At 37.4% G+C, this 25,805-nt stretch overlaps 2 protein-coding genes across 3 annotated transcripts; both read left to right on the top strand.

Moving 5' to 3' along the window:
* Positions 1-1,300: 1,300 nt before the first annotated feature.
* On the top strand, positions 1,301-6,608 carry LOC125607869 (histidine kinase 2-like). Of its 2 annotated transcripts, XM_048777338.1 has the most exons (14): positions 1,301-1,611; positions 1,726-2,031; positions 2,143-2,310; positions 2,389-2,841; positions 2,934-3,209; positions 3,310-3,479; positions 3,560-3,772; positions 3,861-4,047; positions 4,114-4,165; positions 4,252-4,481; positions 4,557-4,655; positions 4,750-5,384; positions 5,495-5,983; positions 6,069-6,608. In XM_048777338.1, exons 2-14 carry the CDS (start codon positions 1,777-1,779, stop codon positions 6,289-6,291), a joined length of 3,450 nt encoding a protein of 1,149 aa, XP_048633295.1. In that variant the 5' UTR covers positions 1,301-1,611; positions 1,726-1,776; the 3' UTR covers positions 6,292-6,608. The 2 variants fall into 2 exon arrangements, with proteins under 2 accessions (XP_048633295.1, XP_048633294.1); XM_048777337.1 differs by having other exon boundaries at positions 1,301-2,031.
* A 40-nt stretch (positions 6,609-6,648) lies between these two features.
* Positions 6,649-7,661, top strand: LOC106390822 (glucan endo-1,3-beta-glucosidase 1). Its single transcript, XM_013831354.3, has 3 exons — positions 6,649-6,946; positions 7,042-7,296; positions 7,384-7,661. Exons 1-3 carry the CDS (start codon positions 6,877-6,879, stop codon positions 7,416-7,418), a joined length of 360 nt encoding a protein of 119 aa, XP_013686808.2. The 5' UTR covers positions 6,649-6,876; the 3' UTR covers positions 7,419-7,661.
* The last annotated feature ends 18,144 nt before the right edge of the window (positions 7,662-25,805 follow it).

Here is a 25,805-nt window from a genome sequence, read left to right as displayed (position 1 = left end):
CTCAGCTACTTGACCTTATAATTTTCGGATTAGTTCTCCTAAAGAATCTGCTTTCTCCATCAATTCTCCGTAAACCATATTTATCTTTCCGTAAAACTCTGATTTTGTCTTACGGTTGCCAGTAAGAGCTTGTCTGATATTGAACCTTTCTCTTCCAGTACGTGATTTTAAAGCAGTGTCATAAGCTTGGGTAAAGCTCTCGACATGAAGCACAGAGTAAGGATCAGAGCAGTTTGTTTCTTCATCTGAATAATCATCAGTGTCAGACAAAGCGTTGTCGTCGATCTAGGCTATATCAGATCGGTGTTTGTTTTGAAGAAAGGAATGAAGGGATTTAAGGGAATTCTTAATTTCTAATAAATCAGAATTGTCTTTTGGATTTGAGTTAAATGAGCTAACTCGCGATCAAATATAAAAAAAAATTATAAAATTATAAAATAAATATAAAATAAAATAATTTTCAAAATATAATTCAAAAATTAAATATTAAAATCCAAAACAATAATATTAAATACTGAATAAATCCAAAACATAATAATAAATTAAGTAAAAGCTAAATTAGTGATCTTAAAATCTATTCTACATATGAGTCATAAGATGATTCATCTTCAAAGTCTTCAACTATTCAAATCATAAAGATATATATATATTCCGCATGAGAGTATTAGGAATATGTTGTTTTACATTTTAATTCTAAAAATATATGACATGAGGATTGATATCAATATTCTTTTACATTATTATATATATATTTAAAACTTTTTGGTTTTACATTTTATTTTTAGTATATAAATATGATTAATATAGAAATTATCTTTTCTTACATAAGAAAAATGGAAGTCATCCACACACACACATATATATATATATATATATAATATAAAAACGATTAGTTCATGAGTTAGTTCATGTTCATTAAAGATCGTTCATATAACTCGTGATCTAATTTAAACTCGTTTATTAAACTTATTTATTAAATTAGCATAAAAAACAGAACCCATGCTTATAAAAAAACAAGTTGAGCTGAACCAGTTCATGAGGTATAACTCATTTTGACACTTCTAAATTTACGTGAAGTTATGCTTGATAAAAACAATTTATAAATACCAAAAGAACAAAGAAACAATCACAATGAGTAGGTGTAGGTGTAGGAGAAAGAAGTATTGATTCTTTCAATATTTTTTTAAATATGTAATTAAATTATTTGTAAATTGTAATGCCTTCCCCACCTAGATGATGAGATCATCATGGATTCAAAATGGTGTTCAGGAAAAGACAAAAGAAAATATACAATTGAGCAAAAAAAGAAGAATAGAGAAGTAAGTGCACATTCTTTTTCTTTTATCTTTCTCATAATTCTCTTCTTTATCGGCAAGTCTGATCATTGAGTCCAGTTGGCTAATGAGGAACACCAGCGAATAATAATTATAAGTCGTCTCTTCTTTAAGCTTTTGTCACACATCTGAAATAGCTTTCTTTACCCTGAAACCATGAAAGAAGAAAAAGCTTTGTCCTTTTTCTCTTTTCCACTTCTTTACTGAAACCATGTCTTCCTCCATTGCAACCACTGGGTTTGGTTCATCTTGTCGTCTTCTGTCTTAATTGGTTTCGGTAAGAGAAAAAAAGCTTCCTCTTGGAGGGTTTTCAAGAACTCAAACTTTTTAACATCATGACGTTGTTGTTCTGTTCTGCGGGAGAGATCTGAATTTTCCGGTTACTCTTCAGCTGAATCTGGAGATTAGGGCCTCTTCATCTTCTTCGCTGACACGAGTCGACATGTCTATAACTCGTGAACTCACTTCAAAGAAGGCAGAGGAATCCAAGGGTGGTGTGAAGTGGATAAAAAAGCCTCTCTTCTTCATGATAATGTGTTGCTTAACCACCTCTTTGGTGATTGTTCTTTTGATGTCCTCGGGGAAGGAGGAGGAGACCGGTTCTTGTAATGGGGAAGCTAGAGTGTTGTACAGACATCAAAACGTCACTAGGAGTGAGATTCATGACTTGGTCTCTTTGTTCTCTGATTCAGATCAGGTAAATCATCTGAATTGACTTTGGTTTAAAATTGTGCTTCTTGAAAGCTTTATATAAAATAAAATGCATCAGATGTGTCAACTTACCACTCTCTGCATCTGTTTTTTTCAGGTAACATCCTTCGAATGTCGAAAAGAATCCATCCCTGGAATGTGGGCAAACTATGGTATTACATGTTCTCTGAATATGCGTTTGGAGAAAGAGGAGACTCAATGCGGCCATGACAATTCAAAGAGCTTAATTCCCTGGAATCTTATTAATCCATCAGGCTTACAACAGGTTAGATAACATTTGTTTGTAGAAAAATGCCTTCCCAAAACGTTATTTTGGTAATATTATATTTTGGTTTGTGTGTAGAGTTTACTGCACCCCGAAAACCACAGAGAAGGGCTGGATTGGGATTTGCCATCTTATTTAAGAAATACATGGTGGTGCCTTATCTTTGGTCTACTCGTGTGCCATAAGATTTTTGTTTCTCATTCTAAACCACCGAATGAGATAGAAGGAAAAACAAATCTGCAAGATTCTTTAGCTCAAAAGCAGCAGCAGCGAGCTTGTAGAGGGGCTGGGAAATGGAGGAAGAACATCCTTCTCCTCGGTGTCATCGCAGGAGTTTCCATGTCGGTTTGGTGGTTCTGGGACTCCAATCAGAAGATCATACTGCAACGGAGGGAAACTTTAGAAAACATGTGTGATGAGCGAGCCCGTGTGTTACAAGATCAGTTCAATGTTAGCCTGAACCATGTTCACGCCTTATCTATTCTTGTATCCACCTTTCACCATGGTAAAACCCCTTCTGCCATTGATCAGGTGATGTGTTTTTTTTCTTTCTCTTACCGCTATTTACATTTCATGTTTTTGCAATTTGGAAGATGTTAAAACCATAAACTTCTTCTTTGTAGAAAACATTTGGTGAATATACTGAGAGAACAAACTTCGAGAGGCCCCTTACCAGTGGTGTTGCGTATGCTTTGAAAGTCCCACACTCCAAAAGAGAGCAATTTGAGAAGGATCATGGGTGGACAATAAAGAAAATGGAAACTGAGGACCAGACACTTGTCCAAGATTGTGTTCCTGAAAATTTTGATCCAGCACCTATTCAAGACGAGTACGCTCCAGTCATATTTGCTCAAGAAACTGTTTCCCATATTGTATCGGTCGACATGATGTCTGGACAAGTCAGTAACCATGTTCCTAAAATGTTTCCTTTGCCTTTTTCCAAACCAATGTTGGTTAAATAAGAAATTCTCAAAATCTCTCTCTCTATTTATTTTGCAGGAAGACCGTGAAAACATCTTGAGGGCAAGGGCATCAGGAAAGGGTGTATTAACATCTCCGTTTAAGCTTCTGAAGTCAAATCATCTCGGCGTTGTCTTGACCTTTGCTGTCTATGACACGGACCTACCCGCTGATGCTACAGAAGAACAGCGTGTTGAAGCAACTATTGGGTACTCTTTTTTTTTTTTACTTTTCTCAATTAAAATGGTTGTGCTGATGTACCTTACTTAATAAGATACACATGAAACAGATACCTTGGTGCATCATATGATATGCCATCGCTGGTGGAGAAACTTCTTCACCAACTTGCCAGCAAACAGACAATTGTGGTGGATGTTTATGATACAAGTAACGCCTCGGGTCTAATTAAAATGTACGGAACTGAAATTGGGGATACAAGTGAAGAGTACATAAGTAGCCTTGATTTTGGTGATCCATCCAGAAAACATGAGATGCGCTGCAGGTTTTACTCTAATGACATCTTTCTGTAAAAGCACTCTCTTCTGTCTTTTCTTTAAGTATGAAAATGGCAATATTTTTCTTTTATACAGGTTTAAAGATAAACTTCCCATCCCTTGGACAGCGATAATACCGTCAGGCTTAGTTCTGATTATTACTTTTCTGGTTGGTTATATCTTCCATGATGCCATCAGTCGAATTGCCATAGTTGAAGAGGACTGTCAGAAGATGATGAAACTGAAAGCTCGCGCTGAGGCTGCTGACATTGCCAAATCACAGGTGAATTTTCTCAATCGAATACTCACAAAAGCTTCTTGTCACTGATATGCTTCTTTGTTTATGCAGTTTCTGGCAACTGTTTCTCATGAGATACGGACTCCAATGAATGGTGTTCTAGGTAAATCTTTTTACTGTCTCCTTTGCCATTGCATTTTTTTGTGTGGAATAGCAGCTGAAAGGTTTGATAAGCATATGTTGTAACAGGAATGCTGAAAATGCTTATGGACACTGATCTTGACGCGAAACAAATGGACTATGCACAAACTGCTCATGGGAGTGGGAAGGATCTTATATCACTAATAAACGAGGTTCTTGATCAGGCAAAGATTGAATCAGGAAGGCTTGAGCTTGAAAATGTGCCTTTTGATATGCGCTTAGTTCTGGATAATGTTTCATCTCTACTCTCTGGCAAGGCAAATGAAAAAGGAATTGAGGTACAATATAAACCGCATGACCTTCTGCTTAAATGTTTTCATATATAGCAAACAAATGTTGGTTTATTGTTACAGTTGGCAGTTTATGTTTCTAGTCAAGTTCCTGAAGTTGTAGTAGGTGATCCGAGTCGGTTCAGGCAAATAATTACAAACCTGGTTGGAAACTCAATCAAGGTGATCCAGTTTCCTACTTCTATACAAAAGAAAAAAGTCTTCCTCCACTACGAATAGTACTCATTTGTTCTTTCTGTAACAAACAATATAATAGTTCACACGGGAGAAGGGACACATATTTATCTCGGTGCACCTTGCAGAAGAGGTGAGGGAGAGTGTTAATATCAAAGATGCAGTACTAAGACAGAGGTTAGCTGTGGGAAGCAGTGCGTCCGGTGAGACAGTAAGCGGGTTTCCTGCTGTGAATGCATGGGGAAGCTGGGAGAGTTTCAAGACAATTTACAGCACTGAGAATCATACTTGTGATAGAATCATCAAATTGCTAGTTACAGTGGAGGACACAGGGGTGGGCATACCTTTGGATGCACAAGGAAGAATATTCACTCCTTTTATGCAAGCTGACAGCTCCACATCTCGTACTTATGGTGGGACCGGCATAGGTTTGAGCATAAGCAAGCGTTTGGTTGAACTAATGCAAGGAGAAATGGGGTTTGTGAGCAGGCCTGGGATAGGGAGTACTTTTTCATTTACGGGAGTTTTTGGGAAAGCAGAAACAACAAGTTCGTTTAATACTAAGTTTGATCTAGCTATTCAGGAGTTCAAAGGACTGAGGGCATTAGTTATTGATAGCAGAAACATTCGAGCAGAGGTGACCAGATACCATCTGCAGAGATTGGGAATATGTGCAGACATTGTTTCAAGTCTGAGAACAGCATGCACATGTGTCAAGTACTTCACATACATTTTCTTTACTTCTAGCTTTGCTATGTTAATATGACATGAAATGTTTATTCCATTGCTATATATATATAGTTATGTTTCTGTGTTTTTTTTTGCAGCAAATTAGGAGGTTTGGCGATGGTTCTAATCGATAAAGACGCGTGGAACAAGAAAGACTTTGAACTACTTGATGGGTTGCTTAATTGTAGCAAAGAAACCACCACAAGACCGACAAAGATTTTACTTTTGGCAACCTCTGCAACTCTTGTAGAGCGCAGTGAGATGAAGTCTTCTGGTCTGGTGGACGAGGTGGTAATAAAGCCCCTTCGGATGAGTGTCCTAATATGCTCTTTGCAAGAAACCCTGGTCAATGGTAAGAAGAGGCAACCAAGCAGAAAGCGAACGAATCTTGGACACTTACTGAGAGAAAAGAGGATTCTGGTTGTGGACGATAATCTGGTGAACAGAAGAGTCGCTGAAGGCGCGCTTAAGAAATATGGAGCTATCGTTACATGCGTTGAGAGTGGGAAGGCTGCATTGGCAATGCTCAAGCCGCCTCACAACTTTGATGCTTGCTTCATGGACCTCCAGATGCCTGAGATGGACGGGTAGCTAAGCTAATCACTTTAGGGTCTCATCATCCTCATTCAGCTTTTGATAAATTTTATATCATCTTTTTTTTTTTGTGTACAGATTTGAAGCAACGAGGAGAGTCCGTGATCTAGAGAAGAAGAAAATAGTTTCTGGTGAAATGTACAGTAGCTGGCACGTTCCAATATTAGCAATGACAGCTGATGTGATTCAGGCTACTAACGAAGAATGCGTCAAATGTGGGATGGATGGTTATGTATCGAAACCGTTTGAAGAAGAAGCTCTCTATGCAGCTGTAGCAAAGTTCTTTGAATCTGATGGTTAAAAGACTAGAAAGCCATTGTTGCCCCCCCTTGTAGGATTTGTATATATATCAACCCGAGAGCTTTTTGAGGTCGGGTAGTATTATCTTAAACATCAATGGCCTGCAGTTCCATTATCCATTCTTCTCCACAGGTGTCTTTCCCTTTAGAACCTCTTTTGGCAAAACCGCAACCTTTGTCTTTGTATAGACACTATATCGTATTTGATCTCCGCCTGTGTGTATTGCTCCATTTTAACTGTCTCTACTTTTAACTGTAAAAAAAACAGCTTTTGCATGTTGTGTAGTAGTAATAGTAATGGCCCTTTTTGGGAACCGTATGGATGACTCTGTGTTCTGTAAAGCTTGCAGTAACAGAACAAAATCTTCCTCAAAACGCAGATCTGGTACATGATTTGCATCTGAAGCAAACCAATATTCCGAAGTCATCATGTTCACATTTAAGAATTAAAATCATAGATCTTGGACTAGTGAGTCTTTCTAGCCACTATAAAGGGGGCACTCATTTGTTTTGTAGCTCTCAGACTTCCTAACAAGATCAGATCTGAATCTCTCTGCTCGACACCACTCATTGCCTTCTTCGAAAAGATGTCAACTTTCTTGATGAGGATACTTCTTGCTTTGCTTGTCTTAGCATTGGCAATTCCCCAACAGTCAGGTAACAAACAATATATCACTGAAATGTTGCAACTATATGTTTTGTTGTCTTTTTTCCTTATGAAAGATGTATGTATGTATGTATGTATTACACAGCGGCAGAGTCGGAACAATGGTGCATAGCCGATGAACAAACGCCAGACGATGAGTTGCAGGCAGCCTTAGACTGGGCTTGCTCGAAAGGCGGAGCAGACTGCAGCAAAATGCAGCAGCAAAACCAACCTTGCTTCTTGCCCAACACAATCAGGGATCATGCCTCTGTTGCCTTTAACAGTTATTACCAAACTTATAAGCACAAAGGGGGCTCTTGTTACTTCAAAGGCGCTGCCATGATCACTGAGCTTGACCCAAGTAAGTTCTCTCTCTCTATGTGTGTGTACTTGAGTCCTTTGAATCTAGTGAACCAACAGTAGTCTTATCCTTATATGACTGGAACAGGTCATGGTTCTTGCCACTATGAGTATAAACCGTGATTCAAACGAGACAACAAAGACGAGATGCGGAAAGAGTAAACAGGCTATGGTTTTGTATTACTATTTTTTTTCTCACTATGTAATGTTTTCATCCCAAAGAAGTATTCATGTAATATACTTCACACGAAGACTGTTCTCTCATTATACTCTTCTTCACTCTTCGATTAAAACCACTGTTTCCAACTTGTTCTGTACTGAGCATTGAGGTTTTCGATTGAATCAATCAACCTGGTATTATTTATCCGCACCAATGCCTCAAATGTCAATATAGACCGACCTGAACACAGCATTGAATTCTTTTTCCCTAAAATTTTATGGAAATACATTTTATCAAAAAAATTTTTTTTATGGAAATACATACTTGGAAGTAGTTGAGTCAAGTCCTATACAATATACGATTACAACTTATGAGCTCTCCTATTCGAAACCCACTGAATCGAAGTGGCTCAAGATAATGCGGTAAATACCAAGGGTTTAACTACTAATCATTGTAGGAACACTACGAAGAGAACATAAATGAATAAAATAGTAAGAATAAAAAGGAATGATTATTTTTTCTGAAATTTAATTTGTTTTATAATATTTTTTAAAAATGACTAAGAAGAAATGAAAAAAAAAAATATCTTCATAAATAATACTCTTCCCGTTCCAAATTAAATGTCATTATAGTTTTAAAAAAAATGTTGTAAAATAATTTTCTTTTTATGATTTCAATGCAATTTTTCTATTAGTTTATCTCTTTTGCCCCTAATTAAACAAAGTAAACAATAAATGTTTGGATAATTCTCTCAAATGATCATAAAATATTTTTTTCACCAAAAGAGTCCATACGAAAGAAAACAACCAAAAAAAAATTCATTAAAAAGTAAAAGACTCTTATAGTGTTACTTTATAGATGTTTAAATATGAATAATTATTTAAATAAATAATAAGAAGAAATTTTTTTAATAGTATGTTTTTCGAATTATACTTTTTTATTTTTTTTCTTTCAATATTTTTTCATATTTTATTTTGAAATCTGAAAATTATTATTGAAACTATTTTAAGATTGTTATTTTAAATTTTTAGTATTTCTTTATTTATTTTTTTAAAATTCTAAATTTCACCCATCAATTCTAAACCATAAATCTTGATTAGTTAATGAAATTTCTTTTAGCTATTTTGATCTTTGAAGACTATACAGGTGATTGGTTGAGCTGTAAAAACTGATTTTAGCTTTAATTTTTATATACAGCCTTTAAATCATCAATCATGTTTTATCTTGTTTTTTTTAAGTTACAGCAAAAAAACAAAAAATAATTTTAAAACTCTTATTTTCTAAAGCCCCATTTTTTGGTTGTAGAAAATATATTGTTGTATCAATCAATTTTAAAGTTAAACCTTTTACAGCTAAATTAAAAAATCATACAGACTAAATTCTACAGCAAAATTTCACATTTACAGTCCAACCAATCACCTTATATATTTACCATTTAGTAAAACCTTTTTTGATCATTTTGACCCTTGAAAACTATATTTTTGATTAAAAAAAATTAGGGTCAACCCTAGAGAATTTCTCTAAATATTATTCAGTTATAATAGTCAAATAAGAGAAAAATTGAACATTTAAATAGTTTCTTAATTAATATGTAAAACTCTATAACGACAACTAATTTAAAACAAAGGGAGTATAATTTTTTTTAAGAATGTTAAATTTTTTAATGTTCCTCTTCAATATTTTGACCACCATTCAAAGTAGGCATAAACTACGGGTACCTGTCGGTGTTTGGATTGGGTATTTCGGATTTTGGTTTAAATTTGTAACACCGTAGATCCCATTCTAGTAAATTTGTGAGTACCAATCTAATTTGTATCACATCCTAAAACTCATAAAGTAACTATATATCATTCGGTTTCGGGCTATATTGGATTGGTTGGATCATGATTAAAATCTAAAATTTAGAAACAATATTTATTTATATAGAATTGGATATATAAAGTATTTATTTAAATTTTAAATACTTATCTTTAGATACTATATCAAAATAAATATAAAATTGAATATTTGAATTACATATTTATTAATGTGATTCAACTATTTCTGTTGCATACTAATTTGGATATTCGGATCGTTTTTACATATACTAGGGGTTGGCCCGCCCTACGGGCGGGTGAGTTTACATTAAAACTATTTTATATTAAAATATTTTTTAATTTTATAAAACATTTGAAATTTACTTTATATTAGGAATAATAAATATAATTTATTTTTATTCTAAATCAAATTGTAAATTTTATTAAATTTGTTGGTTTGAATTGGAAAGACCACTAACATAAGTTACAAAAAACCACTAACATTGTTTTTTTTGTTAGAGAACACAAAATTATTATATTAAAATTTTTGGTAATTGTAATAATTTATATTCCTATTTGATTTCCATTTCAATTTTTCATTGAAGAAAATATAAAGTATGAATAACTACTATTTTTTATATTGTTGTTAACTATTTTTCCTATTGATTTGGGTTTCATGGGTTTTTCTTTATGTAAAGTTGGTACGATGATTTAATGTATTGTATTTTATAGTTTTGTCATGTTTGTTTGATTTATGTGTAACAATTCTTTCGGGTGATTATAGATGATCTATTTTAGTTTTGTCATGTTTGTTTGATTGTTATGCGTAACAATTCTTTCGGGTGATTATAGATGATTTATTTTAGTTTTGTATAGTGTTTGTTTTACCTGAGTCTGATGCTTTCAAGCCCGTTGGCCCCATGAGATTTTTTTACCATGGCGTTGGGTGTAGGTACCTCTAATAGCAAGTTCTGCTTCACCTTGTTACGGTGCGTGCAAATGAGTATGTTCTCAGGTGAATTGCATATGTCACAACAAAACGAATTGAAAACAGAGTTTATTCACACATTCAAATATCATTCACATTCAATGAGATCATGCTATAAACCCAAAAAAATCACAATCAATCTCTTTGAAATCAGAACTAACGCATAACTATCATCATCAAAACAAATGAATGTGCAACTAAGATCTTCATATAAACCCTAAAATTTACGAACCAGTATCGCACATCAGAGAATAAAGATGAGATATACAAACCACCATGTCCACACCCATAAGCTCCTCCACCTTTCTTCACAGTTCTTGCTTCCCAAAACCGTAGAAGTCGTGTCACAACAGTCTCCTTACAACAGCCGGTCTTCAAATCGGAGAGCAGCATGTTGGTTATCCCATGTCTTTGAAGCGTTTCAGTGAAAGCTTTTGAGATATAAGGATTTGCAGAGATTGATGAATTTCTCTACAGCTCGACGAAGGGACATATATATATAGATGCAGCTTTCAAATCGAGAGATTCAGTTTGTTAGCATCGAAGGAAACCTAAATCGAATCGTTAGAACCCTAGAATACAGAGAAATCCCAAATCTAAAATCTCTCTCGCGGCGACGAAAGTTTCAGGAGACGGAAGAGTGAGAACTATGGAGAGAGATTGAAGATGATTACCATTAAGATGGATTGAATCGGAGAGGATGAAGAATCAGAATCGTTATTTTCTATAGCTCTAGGTTTCAAATGAACTCTTCCGTTTCCAAAAGCCAAAAGCATTTTTAAGCTTATTTCCTTTTTTCTTTCCGTATCATATTAACATATTGGGCTGCGAAATGGTTTAAATGGGCTGGACAGCCAACTTATTTTTTTAATTGCAAGCCCACTCCACCAGTGACGTGGCACTTTGATTGGTCCTGATTATTTTGACCATGTGGATAGCCTTAGGAAGCTTAAAAATAGCCCCTTTTATATAATGGGATCATTTTGGGTTTTTCAGTTTTTTCGGGTTACTTTTTCGGGCTAGTTTAATAACACTTCGAGTTTGGATATGTTTTGTAACTTCTTACAAGATCTATATGAATATTTCTAACATTTCGGACCGGATACAGATCGGTTTTTTTAGTTCGGATTCGGTTTGGATTTCGGGTTACAGATATTATGCCTATGCCTAATTCAAAGTCTAATTAATATGTGCATTCATGTTGGCATCTTTATTTTTTTTTGAAACGGTCATTGAGAGAATCTTTACTCTAAAGTGGCACAAGGGATTAATCCTTATCGTCTTTTTTTTTTAATGCTGAATAATTATATTATTACAATTATGAGAAATATTTCAGACGATTCTACAGCCGACAATTCTACATGCCGTATGAGGATTTACACCTGACTGCATCACCTGAGCCGGCCTATCGGATCAACGTTTGACGGTATTACTTGCGCCATGTTGTAGATCTCTTGTAAGTCTTTTCTCTTTTAATTCGCATAATTTCACATTCTCCAGAAATTGAAACTCAGATCTCCTGATGTAGAAACATTAATGAACTCTTGATCAAACCACTAGACCAAGGGGCTTCCACACTTCTTATCGTCTTTAATACCATAAAACCTTAACCACAAGTTTTTTTTTTTGTCAAAGGAATTCATTCAAATGTTTCTGGAAAAACCAGTGTGCTTGGACCATAGGGCCAGCTAAAACATACCAAAGAGAGAAAAACATAGACCCAACACCAGTAGGTGAGGGAATAACACCCACAATCTGGACAAAAAAGATAGCAAAACAATAGCAAAGCTAATAAGCACGAAACACCATGAAGTTCCAGTCCTTTACTGCTCCTTGTTAGATACTCCCTGTATTCGGCATTTCAGAACAGATAAAAGAAGAGAGCCAAGCAGGGCCACCGGATGCTACATATGATTGTAACCTGTGGTCCCGCACCACACTTAAAGCCACTTTATTGGTCATTGGTGGCGTCAGTAAGATATGACAAGAACCGCAACTTCGTAGTTCGTAGCGACAGATGAATATTGTTAAGGAGACCGCTCTGAATAGGATTTAAGGAGGTAATCCTTTCATAAACTTCCTTAGAAGATGTCTCAAAGATTACCCTTCCCATACGGAGTTGTTTGATAGATTCAACAGCCCAGAGAAATGCCCACAAGTCAGCTTCAAGGGAGGACGTAACATTGGAGTATGATCGACGACTATGGGAGGATACTCGCCCCTCAATTGTATATTTAACCTGAGATTCAATTGTTTCCCTTAAACATTACAAAAAGTTGAGGCGGTGAAACATTTTCAAGCAACCATCGTGGAACCTTCACCTTAAATACATTAAACTCAAGACTTAAATGTTCCCATGAAATGTTGACTACAAGATTTGATTGGTAGAACAGCCACACAAACTTTATGGATAAAACTCGATAAATTAGATATTGATATTAAAATAAATATCGTTTTATAATTTCATACAAAATTATTAATCTTATTCTTTTTTATTTATTTTTCTATTGGTTGAAAATATGATTACATGCATAAGGAATGATATTTTATTTTAAATATATACAATTTTTTTTTCTTACTATACATGTACAAATTTGAAACAATACTTACAATGAAAACAAAGAGAATAATATACTATCCACCAACAGCTGGTATGTCCACAAAAAAAAAAAAGGCGAACTACAACCAACATCCTAAAAATAAAAAAGGTCTAATCCTACATTTAGACATAAAGGAACAAAATGATGTGCTCCTATCTAAATATTAGGGGTGGGAAAAAAAATAACCGTACCAAATCAAATAGAACCAAAACCAAACCAAATATGATCTAAACCATTTGGTTCAAAATATTATCAATCCAAATGGTTCGGTTTGGTTTAGTTTTAAACCGAACCAAACCGAAAAACCAAAGTGATTAATTAAATATACTAATAATATTAAATTTAATTAAACAATTTTTTTTAACATTTTACTTCTGAATGAATAAAATAAACACAAATAAAAATAAAATAAAATAAAAGAATATGAATATGAATTTTATTTATTAATATTAAAATAATAAAAATTACTTATGATATTTAAATTAGTTTTGAAAATAATAATATAAAATTGTTGGATTATATTTATATATTTATTGTGTTGTTTGGCTTCATGTTTAAATATAAATAAAATAATAATTTAGTGTCAAATGATCATTTGCTTATGTTTTTATAAAATTATATTTTTGTAACTAAATTAGAACAAAATTAAGAAATTAATATTGGACTGAACTGGAACAAACACAAACAAAAATAAATTAAACAGAACATAACACAAACCAAACCGAACACAAACCAAACCGAACACAAACCAAATAGACTAATTTGGGTTGATTTTGGTTAAAATTTTCTTAGACCCAAATGAACCAAACCGAACTGAACCCATATTTAAACTGAAATGCCCATCCTACTAAATATGATTCTGTTGGAATGAAGAAGGAAGAATCAATGGTTGAGTTGTTAGAATGAAGAAGACATGGCTAAAGGAAAAGAGTCATTGGATGGTCTGAGAAACCTATCTACATAATCTATCTAAGCCAACCCATCCATGGGATTTCATCCACAAAAACCCATCCAAAGAAACCCATCCATAGATCCGTTGGGAATTTGAATTTGAAATTCAAATTCAGATCTTGGTGCACTCTTTGGTACATTATGTAATTCTAAGCTTCTATTTCTCTTGCCTCCCTGTATAAACATGCAAACACTTGCAAGTTATGAATTAAGGAAAGAGGAGTCCTCTTACTTCATTACTCTTTACTCTCTCTATTCTCTCTATTTACTTGCAATCTCATTCTCTCTATGTTCCTCACTGTTGATTTACTCTCATACTCTGTTTTTCCTTTATTTTCACACCCTAATCTATCTTTTCTCACATTTCTTACATGGTATCAGAGCTTTAAGCTCTTGAAACTCACAAGGCTTTCGCAAATCAAGCATGAGCTCACCCTCATTTCTGCTCAAACCATTGGGGAAGTTTTTGTCTTGTTGGCTGTTCAAGCTCTTCAAGAGGAAGAAGACTGCAACCATGGCGTGTCCAAAGACTTTCCAAGGTCTATCATCCTTTCTAATGTTCAACATGAAGAGATCTCTTGAAAAAGAAAAAGTTTTGGAGCTGTTTGGCAAGCAGTACTTCAAACCAAGTCCATACAAGCAATTTTCATGTTCTCTCCAAGATGGAGTCTCTCACTGTGTTCCAGAAGGTGGCTGTAACGACCCAATTCCGCAGGCCCAGCAAGTTAAGCCGTTGACCAGTCGGTGACTCGGCCGAGTCGACTCAGCGAGTCAAGCCGGTTTGGTTTGGTTTGTTCAATTGATTTTCGGTTTGATTAGTTATTGGGAATTGATTCCCGGTTTGGATTTAACCGATTTGAAATCGATTTGAATCTGGTCCAATTGAAATCAAATTCGGTTAAAGAAAACCGGGTGGTTCAATTCGATTTCAATTTGGTCAAGGGTTGACCAGCTTGGGTCAGACTACCAGACAGTAAGCTACAGTCTCAGACAGCAAGACAGCCTACAGTCTACCAAACAGCAAGCTATAATCTGAGACAAACCCACAAACCCTAGCGATTGATTTCGACAAACCCACAAACCTAGAGATCGATTTTAACAAACCCAGAAAGTGCTTGAATCGTCACAGATCGAGTAGTTTCAATTTTGTCTCATTACAAACCCATAAGCAAAAGATCTCACCATATTCTGCTAGCTAAGAACAAAGAACATTCTTCAAATGTACCTGCTTGCTGATCTGACTGTGACCGTGATGAGATGAGATGATTGGGATCTCGTCTCTGGTTGACGAGTGACGACGATGATGAGATGAGATGAGATGGTGAGGCGATTGGGATAATGGGATCTCGTCTCTGGTTGAGATGGTGAGTCCAGAGAAGAAACGACGATGATGAGATGGTGAGAGAAAGTTGAGAGAAGAAACGACGTAGCTTTGTTTACTTTTTTTTTTTTTTTTTTTAATAACGGGTTTAGGGTTAACCCGCGTCTAAAATTAGACGGCCCTAATTTAACCCAAACAAAAATTAACGGGTTTAGGGTTATGAAATCAGAAGCGGGCCGGGTTAACCCTATTGGAAAAAGCCCATTTTAACATCCCTACTCTCACCATCTCATCATCGTCGTTTCTTCTCTAGACTCACCATCTCAACCAGAGACGAGATCCCATTATCCCAATCGCCTCACCATCTCATCTCATCTCATCATCGTCGTCACTCGTCAACCAGAGACGAGATCCCAATCATCTCATCTCATCACGGTCACAGTCAGATCAGCAAGCAGGTACATTTGAAGAATGTTCTTTGTTCTTAGCTAGCAGAATATGGTGAGATCTTTTGCTTATGGGTTTGTAATGAGACAAAATTGAAACTACTCGATCTGTGACGATTCAAGCACTTTCTGGGTTTGTTAAAATCGATCTCTAGGTTTGTGGGTTTGTCGAAATCAATCGCTAGGGTTTGTGGGTTTGTCTCAGATTATAGCTTGCTGTTTGGTAGACTGTAGGCTGTCTTGCTGTCTGAGACTGTAGCTTACTGTCTGGTTTAAGTATATATTTTTGTCTTTTCCATGTTGTGTCTTTAGCTAGCGAGTTTCCACTCTGAGATCAGCTTAATAATATACTCGTTACGTTGTGGGTTTCTGTGATAAACTGATTCTGTTGTTGGCTTGTTGCAGAGCAACGAGTGTGAAGAGACTCAAGAGACTTGGAACAAGAAGTGTTGGCTGACTTGAGAGTTTGTCCCCAAGACCAAGAGGTCCAAGAGTTATACTTTGCATTTACATTAATGAATGTTAACTTTGGTTTTTAATTTCAGTGAAAGACAAAAATGAATAAAAGACACATTTTGCATTTACATGATCTTATTTGCAATTTTTAACATTTAAATTTAAGTTGAATTTGATATGCAAAAAATTATTGACTTGTAAAAAAATTAAATGGGCTAACCCTGGTCCAGCCCTAACCCTTATCAAAAAGTAGGGTTAAAATAGGGTTGGGTTAAAACAGGGCTGGGTTTATATTACACAAGGAAGGGCTTAACCCTAACCCTGTACACAACATCCCTATAAATCACCATAAGAAAAGAAAAATAATAGTATAAATTTTATAAACATTTCTTTCCTCTGTGCTTCAAAGTGAAAAGCTTTTCTTGATCAAAAGAATCTACAACACATAAGAATGTTTCCCCATCCTTTTTGTCTTTTCTTGTTCGCTTTCGCCATTCTTACAGGACTACTACTGTTTTTCTGACTGCAATCTGCAAATAAAATAACAAAAAACTCAGATATGTCTCTCCTTCTGTGTCTCACAAAGTGCTAAGATGAACCAAAAACAATACACTGGAAAAGCAAATGATCTTCCACTCGTTGTGCTTGCATCAGAACGAACTGATAGGCTTCCAGAGAATACAATTTGTCATGAGTATGTTATATGACCTGAAACTGGCTCTGCTGCTGAGAAACTCGTCTCTCCAAATAGGCCTTGAGAGGTTTTTGTAGAAACAGAGGAAAACTTCTCCTCTGCTTTTTCTGGATCCTCTGTTTCTCCAAGCTCTGTTTTGAGAGCTGTGGTGTCTAAGCTTCTTGTCCCCTTCTCCTGCAGTATCACACACATCAGCAAGTTATAAACTTTTAAATTGAAAAATTGAAACTTTGCTTGATTGTATAGATTGATGAAATGTGGAGATTGTTCTTCACCTCTATCGCTATTGTTGCTGTTGTTAAGTTACAAATTTCTTCAAGATATTCTCTAATGTAGCCACTTCGTGTCTTGAAGATACTTCAACATCTTGGTTTGCCTTAGGATCATTACAAGCTCAGAATTATCAAGCTTACAGTTTCTGTCTTCCAAGGACTTGGTTTCTAGTTGATTTGCCTTCACCATAATCATGGACCGGCACACCTTCATCAACACATTTATCCTTCACTGACATGATAAGTTTTCTTGTCCATATAAACACACTGGATCAACTTTCTCAATAGAATCCATTTTAGCAACAATATCATGACTGTTATCTTGGAGTTGCTTTTGAGTCTCATTAGAGTATCCACATGAATGGTTTTCATCGTCTTCTTTATCCCATTCGTCGTCACTTCTAGTATCATACAATACCTCACACACATTGCTATTTTTCTCTGCATCTTCCCACTTCTCTTCAGGGCATTTATGAGGCTTAGACACATCTTATCGTAATTCATAAACTTAATAGTTGTACCAATTAAACATACTCAAGAATTCTTGACAACTTACTACTTTTTTACTTTATGTTGAGTAATGATTAAGCTACCATTGATGTATCTGTTCCAGTTCCCCACAGCTTCAACGCCTCCAAGCCCAAGCCCTTCCCACATTAGCTGAATCACAAAAACACAATGTTAATACTGAATGACCTTGTTCTACCTCCCATATTTAAATTAATAAAATGCTTTCAATTACAAGAGCTATGAATTGAGAAGCGTCTTGTCTCTTTCAATATTCCTCTGTACTACCTACATATACACAATAAGCAATTAAAGACAAGAAATGGCTATTTCGAGAAAGCAGAGAGCTTTCAATAAAAAGAAACTCGCCAATCTCCAAGAACATGGTTGGCTTACTAGTTATCGGTCCATGATGTGTGCCTTCCAGTGGAGACCTTTTGCGTGTAAAGGAAACGTGATAACCACTATACCCACAGTACCAAATGTTTGCTTTGTCTCATTATGGATATACAACAATATTACACATCTATCATAAGCATTATATGATTTGAGAAACAATTTTATACGAGTACAATCGTAACGAGGGTGTTGGATACTTGTGTAGTTGCATAGACTGGGGCTGAACAATTGGTTAAGAAAGCTAGGACGATTAGCATTTGAATCCCCAGTGAGAGACGCTTTGTCTACGTACATACGATGATTATCTCAACAACATCGTGAGTTTTGTTTCCTCTCTTCCCTTGGAAAACCATGATGCTTTGTAGGTTTATGTTTGTTTGCTGTTGAAAAAGATTGAACCTTGCGTCTTGAGATGAGTCATATAGGTAGAGACTTATGAGGTAGTCCTACTAAATCTTCTAGAAGGTGATTCATTTTTGGTTGTGAAGGATACAAAAGTTAACTCACCTAAAAGCTCCAGGTTTTGGACATGAGCACATTGGACTGATGGTGGATATGCATAAATCATAATTGAACTACTAAAGCATGAAATATTTTAAAAAATGTGAAATTACAAAGGAGTAATAGAAGGAAAACAAGACAAAAAAATTAAGCGGAAAACAAAGTTCGGAAATAATAATTTCTGCTTAGAAAATGTCTCTTGCAATATGTATGGTTACTTTTTTTTGTTTAGAAAATGTTTGAATGATATATTTTGTTAATGTCTGCTTCGGGAATTATAGATAATTAATCTGATGAAATCTAAGAGACTAGTAATTTACAACATCATAATGGAAATAAAAGGAGTAACAAAATTGAGTGGTAATTGGTAAGCTTCTACGAACACATGTTACAATGTGATAGTTAATTGTGAAGGATACAATATCTAATTTACCTAAAGCTCAAGATATTGGAGTAATAAAAAGGAAAACAAGGCAAAAAAAATTAAACGGAAAACAAAGTTTGGAAATAATAATAATAAATAACGGAATATGAAGGCTTGAATAGTAAATCAAGTTGGTAAGGAGATCAAGTATGAAGATGGTGCCAATGTAATCATGAGTCATGTTGAACCGGAATCGGAATCGGAACCTTGTGGAAGCTTGCGGAATCTCGCTTCCAAAACGTTTCTAAAATATTCTCTTTAAAAACTTGTTGGAAGCTTACGATTCCGTTTTGGAATCACGCTTCCGTTTTAAAAAAAAATGTAATGTATATCAATAAAATATAAAACCATAGTTTTAATCTATATAAAATAAAAAATTAATAGTAATGAATATTGAGTTATATATATACAAATATTAAAAATAATATAATAAATCATCTTTATGCATTGAGATTTTTTATTAAAGATATAGCACAAATTGAAATATATTGTGTCAATTATTTATGAAGTTATAAAAATAATTAATATAATATTTTTTGTAAACTTCATTTATGTGTATTTTTACAGTTTTAATATAAAATTATTTCAAAATTATTATAAATGAATAAATGTATTATTTCAAATTTAAATCATATAATTTTTAGTCCTACTTTTTTTAAAATTAATAAATATATATATTTATATATGGATATACGCTTCCAACACGTACCCGCTTCCTAATATTTTAAAAAATCTCGTTTCTGCGCTTCCTTATGCTTCCGCTTCCACGTACCCGCTTTCGTTTCCATGTAACATAGGGTCAGAGTTGACCGGGCAGATCTTTGACCAGCGGGTTGACTTTTTGACCAGATCGCCGGTTATCCGTTTTGGACCGTTCGAAGGGCGTTCTGACTCAATTTTTCGCCCTGATTTCAGATTTGGAGTTTGTTTGAGTAGCTGGAGTTCATAGCTATCACTTTTCTACATTGCTAAGGTGAGGGTCAATTCCGTAAATCCATACCAGTGTAGAATTCTCTCTATCGTAATTTAGATTTCGAATCATGATCCGTCTGTTTGAATTGAGCCTTGATTGTTAGTTAGTTCATTCATTGTAAACTGGAACTAGGGGTCTAGAGGATTCAACGTTTGATTGGATTGTGTGATGTTAAGAGATGCGATATATATATATGTATGTATACATAGTTATTAGTAGGGACTATGTGCGCGGGCGAGGGCTCAGAGATGTTTGGGCTAGCGATGCTACTTTGATTATGCGGGGAGGGGTTCAGAGACGTCTGGACTTGCGATGCTCTTGGTGTGGGCGTGTGGTGCAGAGACGTTTGTACCATGGACGCTACTTGAGAGGGCGGGGGTACAAAGACAGACTGTACTAGCGCCGCTACGTAATATATATCCATACGAGAAGATGCGGGGTGTATGGACTAGCTATATGCTATCATCGCATTGTTTGTGTTTGTGTGATGCGCTAGGCATCGTGTGTGTTCATGTTAGAGCTAACTTCCATAGTGGGAGTTCTATTTACTCAAGTCAGTGGTTTGCGTGTTTAGCATCCCATACCTCACGGAGTAACTCCCCTGTTACTCACCCCTCCTATTCCTTCCCCTTTCAGGTGAGACTGACGAGAAGGAGTGATTGCTATCGGACTGGTGTTTTGAGAGTTTTATTTCCTTTTTTTTTCAGACTTGCGGTTTTTATGCTTTTACCGATATTTTTGAGATTTATTATGTTATTTGGATTTATGGCTATTTATTGGATTTACGACTTTGGAGTTAACTTTTGAGAAGTAATAAATGTAGATTTCAGACTTTTATTTATTTAAGTTATTTTGGATACGGGTGTTACAATTTGGTATCAGAGCGGAGTCTCGTCCCAGCTCTGACCCGGGATGGCGATTTGTGGGACTCGATTTTTAATCGGTTTTAGACGATTTTTAAAATATTTATGGGAATATGGGGATTTTAAAAATAAAAGTAAATAGCACCTTTCTGTTTGGCATTACGTCTTGAATCGTTGGTGTTTGGTTTCGGTAGAAGTTAATTGAGTTGCTATTTTTTTCAGATGCCGCCGCGTAAGAGAGTTGTTCGCACTCAAGCCGCTAGTGCTTCTCGAGAGGGTGGAGATGAGCATGTGCCGCCACCAGTTCCACCGATTGATCAGGATGCCCTTAGGCAGATGGTGCAGGATGCTGCCAGACAGGCCAGACAGGAAGCAGTCCAGCAAGCTGTCCAGGAGCCTGCTAAAGTAGCTGCACAAAAAGTGGTTAGGCAGATGGCTGCAGCTCAGCAAGGTCAGCAGATTCCGCAAGTTCAGATTCATGGGCATCAGCAGCCCCCTATTCAGCCGGTTCCACCAGTTCAGGTTCAGGGACAGTAGCAGCCCATATCCAGCATGTTCCAGGGGTTTTCCAGGTTCCACCACCAGCGCCACCCATTCTTCCAGGGTAAGTTCCTGAGGTTGCGCCACCCATTCTTCCAGGGCAGGTTCCTTAAGTAGATGAGACGCTTATGCGGGTGATGAGATTGATGAAAACTGTGGATTTGGAGACTTATGGGGGAATAGTAGACCCTGGAGCGGCATATAATTAGAAGCATAGGTTGGCTTCGTGTCTGCAGACTATCAATTGTCTGTTGTGCCTTTGCCTTAACATCGTAGAGTTGTATATGCATGGAGATGCAATAGTATGATGGGATGGAGTGCGATCGATGTGTGATGGTGACATGACTTATGAGGTATTCCTCATTACGTTCGAGAAAAAGTACTTTCCCAGAGAAGCGTTGCACCAGAAGAGGAATGCTTTTGAGCACCTGAGGCAGGGTACCAGGAGTGTCAGGGAGTACGAGCGGGAGTTTTGCCAACTCCGCTTGTTTGCTGGTAATAATTTCGATCAGGAAGACTTAATCAGGAGGTTCTTAGATGGTATGCGAGTCGATCTCCGCGCAGGTGCAGTATGGTTACTTACACCAGTTTGGAGGATTTGGTAGAGAAGGCTGCTGTGCAGGAGGCATGTATTGCAGAGGAGCAGAAGTGCTCTAAGGCTCCACCTAAGACTGGAAGTACTTCAGAGCCACAAATGAGAACATGGGAACAGCTGGGAGCACCTTGTTGCGACAAGTGTCGTCGCCATCATTTTGGGGAGTGCATCAAGTGCTTCAACTGTGGGAAGATGGGACATAAAAGTAGGGATTGTCGGAGTAGGCCTTTTGGTGCGCGGGGAGTAACACAAGGAGCACCAGCAGCACAGGCAGCACCAGTAGCACATGGAGCGCAGGCAGCACCAGTTGCAGCATACGCACCAGGAGCTTGCTTCACTTGTGGCCAGTTTGGCCATATCTCTAGGATTTGCCCGACTAAAGGGCATGGGGCCAAGCATCAAGCCATCACTCCGTGTGTTTATGCTCTAGGAGAGGCCAATGGAGCTGAGCCGATAGCCGGTATGTATCTTTATTATGCTTGTATGTTTTTGAGTATTTGTTTTTTGGTGGTTATCATATAGTTAGAAAAGAAAATTGTGTAGGATCGGTTTCTGTTGGATGTGAGGTAGCTCACACTCTATTTGACACGGGAGCTTCTCACAGCTTCGTGAGTTCGCGTTTGGCTAAGTCTTGGCCTTTTCGAGGTGTCTTTGAGCCGAAGGTTAAGCAGATTTTGACAGCCGGTATTGGGAACCACTGGGGTTCACCGAGATGTACCAGTCCTACTGGGAGGAGCCGATTTCATAGGATACCTAGCAGAGATGGAGATGGATTACTACGATGTCATACTTGGGATGAATTGGCTGTCACGGCATCGAGTGGTGCTAGATTGCATGCGGGCGAAAGTTAATATTCCAAAAGGAGATGGGAAGATCACATTCCAGTGCCTACAGGCTTACCGAGGAATTTCTATTATTTCCATGTTGTATGCTGAGGACTTATTAGAGAGAGGAGCAGAAGGATTTATGGCGACTATTTCGATGGTTAAGGATGATGGACATCCTGAGTTGCAGGATATTCTAGTGGCTTCAGAATTTCAGGATGTATTTGAAGCCTTAAAGGGGCCACCACCAGCCAGAGGAGATGTTCTCAATATTGAGTTGGAACCAGGGACGACACCGGTTTTGCAGGCTCCATACCGTTTAGCACCAGCAGAGATGGTTGAACTGAAGATGCAGTTGGAGGAGTTATTGAGTAAGGGTTTCATCAGACCTAGTACTTCACCGTGGAGAACGCCGCTATTGTTTGTGAAGAAGAAAGATGGGAGTTTCAGACTTTGTATCGACTTTAGAGGTTTGAATAAGGTGACCATCAAGAATAAGTATCCGCTTCCCCCATATTATGAGTTATTCGACAAGTTGAAGGGAGCTTCATGGTTTTCAAAAATTGACTTAGCATCGGGTTACCACCAGATTGCGATTGCTGATGAGGATGTGCGGAAGACGGCTTTCTGTACACGTTATGGACACTATGAGTTTGTGGTGATCCCATTTAAATTGACGAATGCACCTGCAGCGTATTTATCCGCGTAAACTTGACATTTATCTTTCCTTGCGCACCAAGCGTAAACTGTCCTACGGTTTACGGGCTTGTGGTTAAGAAATCGTAAGTTGGGCCTCCAGTCGTGTCTTAGGTCCCTTTGGGCCATCTTCCGACTCGAAACGTTTATTACGATTTCTTTCGATAAAGGACGAACTTTCCGCAGTTTTTACCGCAAAGTTTGATTGATGACTTAGAATGGCAGAAAACATGACCTGAGTTTGCTACGGTCTTCGGGAGATAGCCTCGAAGGATAGACGAGAATGCATGGACTGGTGTTGAATCGACGTTTCGGAAGAGCTCAGTCGCTACGTAGCGACCGAGCGAGACAGACACTCGGTCGCTATGTAGCGACCGAGCTTGGCTCGAGCTTGGTCGCTACGTAGCAACCGAGCGGGACGGATGCTCGGTCGCTACGGAGCGGCTTAGCTTTTGCTCGAGCTTGGTCGCTACGTAACGACCGAGCTTGGCTCGAGCGGGACGGACGCTCGGTCGCTACGTAGCGACCGGATAGCGTACATGTGCGGTAGTTGCGCAACGACCGAGCTTGGTTTACTGTGTTCCGATTGTCATACTCGAACCTATCCGTAATTGGTTTGGGTATGTTTCCGATGGCTTATGTTTGATCTAAGTGGAATTCGAATGAAACTTCATCTCGAAAAAATATGTTGCGGAGAGACATACTTGTATATTGCGAAGATTTGGACGTTAACTTTGTTGTAACCGTTTTCAACACTAACACTCGGTTGCTACGTAGCGACCGAGCTTGGCTCGAGCTTGGTCGCTATGTAGCGACCGGATAGTGTGCATGTATGGTAGTCGCGTAGTGACTGAGATTGGTTTGTCCGTGTTCCGATCGTCATACTCGAACCTATCCGTAGCTGTTTTGGGTACGTTTCTGACGGCTTATGTTCGATCCAAATAGAATTCGAACAAAGCTTTATCTCGAGAATATACGTTGTGACGCTCTCTTGACCGAGCACGATTTGTTGCGGAAAGACATACTTGTATTTGAGGAGGTTTGGGCGTTAACTTTGTCGTAACCGTTTTCGACCCCAAAAAGGCTCTTCGTAAAGATTTCTTTACGAAGATTACTTTTCTTAAAAACGTTCATGCCGATTTTTACGGACTTTCAGACATTGATTCCGTCGTGACCGATTTTGACCCCAACAGTTAGCCCCCAGCTCGTTAGAACCCTGAGCTTCTAGGGTGAGGTTCCAGCGAGTGGCTTGGCAAGTTAGGTGAATTAGGCGGAATTAATGGTTGAAAAGGTCCATGGTAAGTGGTCTTCTCGCTCTTCTAAAAGTAGAACGCGATAAGATTGGGGATGCGCCTTATGACGGCTGCCTACGTACCTTTGTTGAAGGGATCAAGCTTTTCGTAGTTCGTTTTGAAGTTAAGGTTCTTATGACTAGTTTTCCAGCGAGACATTTACGGTCTAGTTTTTATGTAGAGGTTATCAGGCGTGTTGCTACCGATGGCATTTTATATGGATGTAGAAGGAAGACTACGAGTTGTCATCTTGTAATCTAACTCTGTGTGAACTGCTATATTCGTGATTTGTTTCGAGAGTTTTCTGCAGTTTGTAAACTTGCGGGATTTCCGAAGATGCTCGAATATTAGCAAAGAGACAAATTTTGGGATCTCGTATCAGGGTGTTTGATACTATGCCTAGAGATGTTAGAGACCAGTGCGCTGGGTTTAGGGCAAGACCTAAGTTTACTCCTGGTTTTCGAGGGTGCGATGACTAATTCGACTGATGTATCCCGTTTCAGTTTCATCCTGATTCCACACCGATTTAAAGTTCGCGATAGGTTCTCGGCTTATACGACTTGTATGGTTGGAACCAAGCATCTCTCCAAGGACAATTTTTAAGCCTCCTGGAAGTGCTGACCAAAAACTTTGGGTTTCTTTTATAGCGCTATTATCCTTGTGTCGGATGTACGAGAGTCGTCTCTACGAGATGGTTAAGTCTGTTTAGGACGTTAAGAGTTTGTTGTGATCAGCAACAAACTTAACGGTAAAAATTACCATTTTGAGTCTTCGCGAAGGATATGTTTTGAGAAGATGTTAGTGCGTATGATTGTCTGGCCTTCCAAGAAGGTGTTTTTATCGAGGAAGGAAATTTCGTCGAATAATGAATTTTCAGGCGTCTGGGACGTCTCGCGATGCTGAAGATTTGTTATTCTTTCGTATGTCGCGTTCGTGCTTGAAATGTTCGCGGGTTTGAAGATGTTTCGCGATGTTGCAAGGGTTTAGTTTTTAGCCCTGCGTTTGAGAAACATTCTGGTTTGACTTCGGATGTTTGCAGCCAAAATTGTTGTTCCTGTTTGGATGCTAATAATTTGATTTGCGATCGAGGAATTAGGACTGAGGTGTCGCGTAAATTTCTCCATGGGAAGAAGCGTTTTCCTTTATAGTGCTTTGTGAAGTGTTGGCCTTCAGAGATCTATTTCGTGCATTTTTAGGATGTTTCGTATAACT

Source organism: Brassica napus, chromosome A4 (genome assembly GCF_020379485.1).
Source record: "Brassica napus cultivar Da-Ae chromosome A4, Da-Ae, whole genome shotgun sequence".
NCBI classification, from domain to species: Eukaryota; Viridiplantae; Streptophyta; class Magnoliopsida; order Brassicales; family Brassicaceae; genus Brassica; species Brassica napus.
This window is presented reverse-complemented; position numbering and strand designations above follow the sequence as displayed.